Source organism: Rattus norvegicus, chromosome 4 (genome assembly GCF_021556685.1).
Source record: "Rattus norvegicus strain SHRSP/BbbUtx chromosome 4, alternate assembly SHRSP_T2T, whole genome shotgun sequence".
NCBI classification, from domain to species: domain Eukaryota; kingdom Metazoa; phylum Chordata; class Mammalia; order Rodentia; family Muridae; genus Rattus; species Rattus norvegicus.
The window spans coordinates 88001478-88007068 of record NC_141537.1 but is presented as its reverse complement, the minus strand read 5'-3'; the positions used below and the strand labels follow the sequence as shown (position 1 = coordinate 88007068).

Genomic DNA, 5591 nt, shown 5'->3' with positions numbered 1-5591 from the left:
ATTTCCCTTTGATAGCCAAATTTTATTTACAAATAAAGATTACTTTTCTTCAGTGTAGTCTCACTGGAGAAACAAACTACCCTTAAAGGTAGGCTCTATGCCCTACAGTAGATGGCCAACACAAAACAAACTTAATGGAGTCTTTAGTGATCCTTTGCATATATATTATGACTTCTGGTTTTGTGTTTTTATGACATCTCTGTGTGAGATCTTGTGTGTTTCTGTGTTTATGTTTGTTGTGTTTTGCTTTGGCACTTTTTCTTCTGTGTGTTTTGTCCTGGTCTGATTTATTTTCTTTTATCTTATTGTTTATTTTTATTGTTATTACTTAGATGCCTGCTTGTTTTCTAAAGAGAGAAAGAAATGTCAGTTTGGATGAGGTAGGATGTGAGGAGGAACTAGAAGGAATAGGGGAATAGGAAACTCTACACAGATTATATTGTATGAATTTTTTTCTCAATAAAAGAACAGAAAAAAATTTAAAGCAGGGAGGGGCGGGTATGGTGGTGACTATTTATAATTCCAGTTCTGGAGAGGTAGAGACAGGAAGAACCTTGGGATTATGATCTTCACCCATCTCTCTCTCTCTCTCTCTCTCTCTCTCTCTCTCTCTCTCTCTCTCACACACACACACACACACACATGAAAGACATGAGAGAGACAGAGAGAGAGAGAGAGAGAGAGGGGGGAGGAGGGAGAGAGACTCTATAAAGACACAAGGTGAATGGCATATGGCATATGATGAACAACAGCCAAGGTTGTCTCTTGGTCTCCATGTGCATACATCACACATCCTTCAGCTGTGAATAAACACATACATACATACATACATACACACATACATGCAGATCTACAATAAAACATTGTAAAACAGCATGTATATATAAAAAATTTTATTTACCAGTAATATTTCTATAAGTTTAGATAGAATAATGTACAAATATAAAGTTTATGATATTTTTATATAATAATAAGTAACTGTGGTAAAAATCAAAAATTTATATACACATTATTTTTATGGATCCAAAGAAATTAAGGAACAGAATTAAAGCTATAATAAAATATTAAAACTATTTTTGATTTATGTGCATAGGTTCAAATCTTTTCAAAAGAAAGCTTTAAGTTACTATCATCAAGGAACTTTTCAGTAACTTCAGCAACTTTCAGTAACTTCAAAAGAACATTTATGATATAAAATAAAAAGAAGAAAGAGAATTCATGTGGAAATATCAACTTATTGTGCACAATTAAATTAAGAACTCTATAGTACAGAAATGTCAAAAGAACATATAGGTATAATACCACTAAATTTATTTAAATTTCATGAGGAGTCTTGTTTTGCTACTTAAACCAATAAAATTTAAAAAAGCAGGTAATTTTAGAAAACAATAATTAGAGCTGCACAGAATGATTTCTTATAACCATCTGTAAGTCCAATTCCCAGGGATACCATGTACTCTTCTCACATCTGTGGGCACCAGGAATGCACACATTCATATATGCTGACACAACATTCATATGTATAAATAAAAATAAATTAATAGGACTTTAAAGAAAAGAAAAAAACATATTTAAAAAACTCCCATGGCACTTTGAATGCATGTTTTTCAGCATAGTTATTATTCTTTTATCAGAACTGATTTGTACCAAAGGAGTAATTGTGGGATAGGCATACATCACAAACTTCTGAACAGTCAGGACAACAGGGTCATATGCCCATAACAGGACTGAGGAGGATGAGATGATGAAGTCCACCCAGTATATGACCACAAAGCAAACCACCAGCAGCAAGATGGTCTGCGTGGCTCTTTTCTCAGGGGATGCTCTCAAGTGGCTGATGCTATGAAGATGCTTGCATTGCCTGTGATGCCTGAACAAGAGGATCACCATGTATGTGCTTGTTGTCAGCATAACTCCTACAAGAAAAAAATCTCTGGAGACTGACACTGCTAAAATCAATCCCCTGATGATGTAGTTCTTGGGGAAGAGTGAACAGGATTTAGTGACCTTCATCTGGTTGGTTTCACTTACATTGGTAAAACCACCAACATAGAAAATCCGGTTACTACTGTAGAACAAATTGAAAGACCAAATACAGAAGAGAGCATAAGTCAGGTACGTCTTCAGTCTATGTTTAAATTTTGCCAACAGTGAGGTACTGGGACTGATTGTGATGGCCTGGACCACACTCAGGAGGCAGGTGGTGCAGAGCGAGAGGCCTCTCATTACCCTGCTTATGTAAAATATTGTCTTACATTTAAAGTCATTCTCTAGGTTCAGTATCTCAAATATGTCTGTAAGGCAAATATCCCCTCCAGAGAGGAACATCATTATGTGAATGAAAGTCAGTTGACAGAAAATCAAGTCTGTGGGTTTAGGTCTGTGACCTAGCATTATAAAAGTATAGAAAAAAAGAAGAATTGTATTGGCTAGGACTCCAAGTCCAGCTTGGAAATAAAGGATATTCTTGAATAGCGACATAGGTGGAGAGTATATTCATCTTAATAGCATCATGGATGTTGATTTTATATATCTGAAAAAAGAAATAAATTAAACATTAAAGTTGTGATTTATTGGACAACATGGCCCTATCATCATACTGTTTTCTCAATCAATTATTGATTAGTCTGTTTCTGTAATTTTGATGTTCATAACCAATATTTCTATATGCCTTCCACATATCTTCTGCACATACAGAATATTATAGACAATAAATGCTTTCAGATATACTTATACAGTATGCACATTTTTCATGCCTACAGTGCACCTGAGTCTCATGCCTTATATATCCAATCCCATTGTTTTAAATTGTTTCACATACTTAACGCCTAAAATAGTAGTGGTAGCACAGAATAGTAACCACATCCATACAACTGAATACAAAAATAATGATCTGGAAAATATTCACGAATATATTAAAAACTGAGGTGACTTAGTGTCATATATATATATATATATATATATATATATATATATATATATATATTTTATGGTGCTCTATTTTGCAACATGTTTTGACTCTTAATTCTAATTGAAACATAGGAATAATTCACATTGGTCCCACTATTTTAATCAGCAAAATGTTCGTCTTAATTCAACTGTATTTATGTTTTTTATTCCAAAATGTCTTCCCATCCTCAGAATCTGAATTAAATAGATAAATACAGTTGGTGACTGTTAGTGTACTTTTGACACCCTATGAGCATTAATTATTACAATGAGGTGCTAAAGGTCAGACACTGCTATTTCTGGCCTCAAAGAAATTCAGACAGGCAGGCCAGCTACTGTTACAAGGTAAAATAGACCTGAGACAGGCAAATGTTTTAAAATAAAAAAGCAACCCTAAGTTTATGCAAGACCACATTTTGTCCTCATGGATACTTCTTATCCTTGGCTGTCTTCAAGAGAGAACAAGAACCTTGTTGCTGGCCTCTGACAATTATCCTGGAGCTTTATTCTTTTATCTTATTTTACATATATGTGTGTTTTGACTACATGTATTATGTGTGTACCACTTGCACGTACTTCATAGAGGGCAATTGATTCCTGTGGTCTATAGGCATGATGGTCCCAAGTCATGGTGTCATTCTAGAGAATCAAATCCAGGTCTATCCAAAAGTAAGAAGTGCTCTTGACCACAGAGCATCTCTCCAGCATGAATCCTGGAGCTTTTAAAAGCAGAACATCAGGAATGTTATAGGATGGTATCAGGTTACTTTCTGCATTATTTCCATACATTCACCTATATATGTGGGATACATTAGTGAATTTGAAAATATAATTGGACACTCTTTTCTCACAAGAGTCTGCATCTGTGTAGTTCTTTTCTATTTCTCTATCACAAGCTGAATTTAAAGTACTAAAGTAAGTTAATTGAATAGTAAATTGACTTAGTAAGTAGGTCAAGAAAACCCTAAAATAAGCACTAAATGTAAGACTGTTGAGTAAAACTGTAAAAAGTGTGTGGTTACTGGTGATACATGATAACACCACAGACCTTGCTTTCCAGTACACAAAGGAATCTCTTTTAACAGAAATTCCAAACAGTATCACTATCTTGTCTTTGTCAGTTAGAGATTCTCACTTCCACATCTTCAGATGTGATTATGTAGTGTGTAGTAAACTACAGAAAGCAGGAAAGCAAAATGGGACCATTGAAGGATAGGCAAGGGGAGATGGAGCAATAAAGAGCAGAGATGCAGGGTGCAGGTATCAAAGAGAGAAATAGGAAACAGGGGCCTTCTTAGAAAGTGGTAGGAGATAAATAGAAATTAAGAAGTAGATAAGTAGGTAAGATATCAACATGGAAACGTGAAAAGCTATTACTACTCTATTCCATTAACAACGTATATTGTTTCTCCAGAAGGAAAAGAAAAAAATATCATTTCTCTTGGTAGCTGGGAGTTAGTTCATTAAATCTGATTTTCACTCTTACAAAGGTAATGGGATGGGAACTAACCTGGGAGACAACACTTCAGCCTTGTGAAGAAGGGCTCATACACCATAGTTGTACAGTCTATATTGAAACCATCTCAGAAAGAACACCTGCTTGGCTTTAGCCTCTCCTAGATGGTTTCTGGCCGATAATGCTTACTTCAAGTCTTGGTTTCCAAACTGTAAGAACTGTAGCCCAATTCTCATTTTAAAACTACAATGAATAAACCATGTAACATAATAATTAATTATTAATAATATATTAATAATTTATTAACATAGCACATCTCAGTATGAAAAGATGATAATATAATGAAGTAAAAGTTAATAATCTAAAATATTTTTTAATCCTAAAGATATGAATTCAATCTCTCTGCTTCATATCCATTGCTTTGGTAAAAGTTTGTCATATACAGAAAGTGATACATCTTCTAATTCATCAACTGGCATATTTCTTTGCAGCTCACTGGAGCTGAGAGTTGATGAAAAATAGCCACAATTGCCATGGGTAAAAATGTAGATATACACATGAGTTGTGAATATAGATATTCCATGAGAAAAATTGTGTTGTATTTGAGAAGAAAATTGGAGTGTTGGGCTTTTACAATTAGTTTAACTTGTAATTTTAGTTGTAAGTAGTAAAACACACTGTATATCCATAAACATTCATAATCCTGGAGAAATCACCACAATTAAATTGGTCCAGTCAAAAGGCTGAGCAGTATGTAGCAAGCTATCTGAAGAGGCATATAAGAACAACAAAGCAGAAAAGACAGAAAGACAGAAAGGAAGGAAGGAAGGAAGGAAGGAAGGGAGGAAGGAAGGAAGGAAGGTAGGAAAAAAGAAAGAAAGAAAGGAAGAAAGAAAGAGAAAGAAAACAGGAAAAGCTGCTTCATGAAATGTTATTTTACCTCTTCAATATTACGTTACTTGATTTTAGAAGAGTCTTCTTTTATGAATTTAGAGTAATCTTTGTATTCTGGTTTTTGGTCATTCAATAACATAAGAAACATAGAGGTTTACTAAATCTTATGTATAATTTTCATTTTAACTTTATCCACATTTAGTGAGTGATGACCTAAAAGCTGTCTGACTTCTTACAGCTTAAAACGACACAGTATGTGACTTTCAGGTGACAGGTGAAATTGTTGGCTGAT

The 5591-nt window shown here is 34.2% G+C and overlaps 1 protein-coding gene across 1 annotated transcript; it reads right to left on the bottom strand.

Moving 5' to 3' along the window:
• Positions 1-1548: 1548 nt before the first annotated feature.
• On the bottom strand, positions 1549-2481 carry Vom1r81 (vomeronasal 1 receptor 81). Its single transcript, NM_001008970.1, is given in 1 exon segment — positions 1549-2481. A coding segment is annotated over 1 exon segment (933 nt).
• Between the last annotated feature and the right edge of the window lie 3110 nt (positions 2482-5591).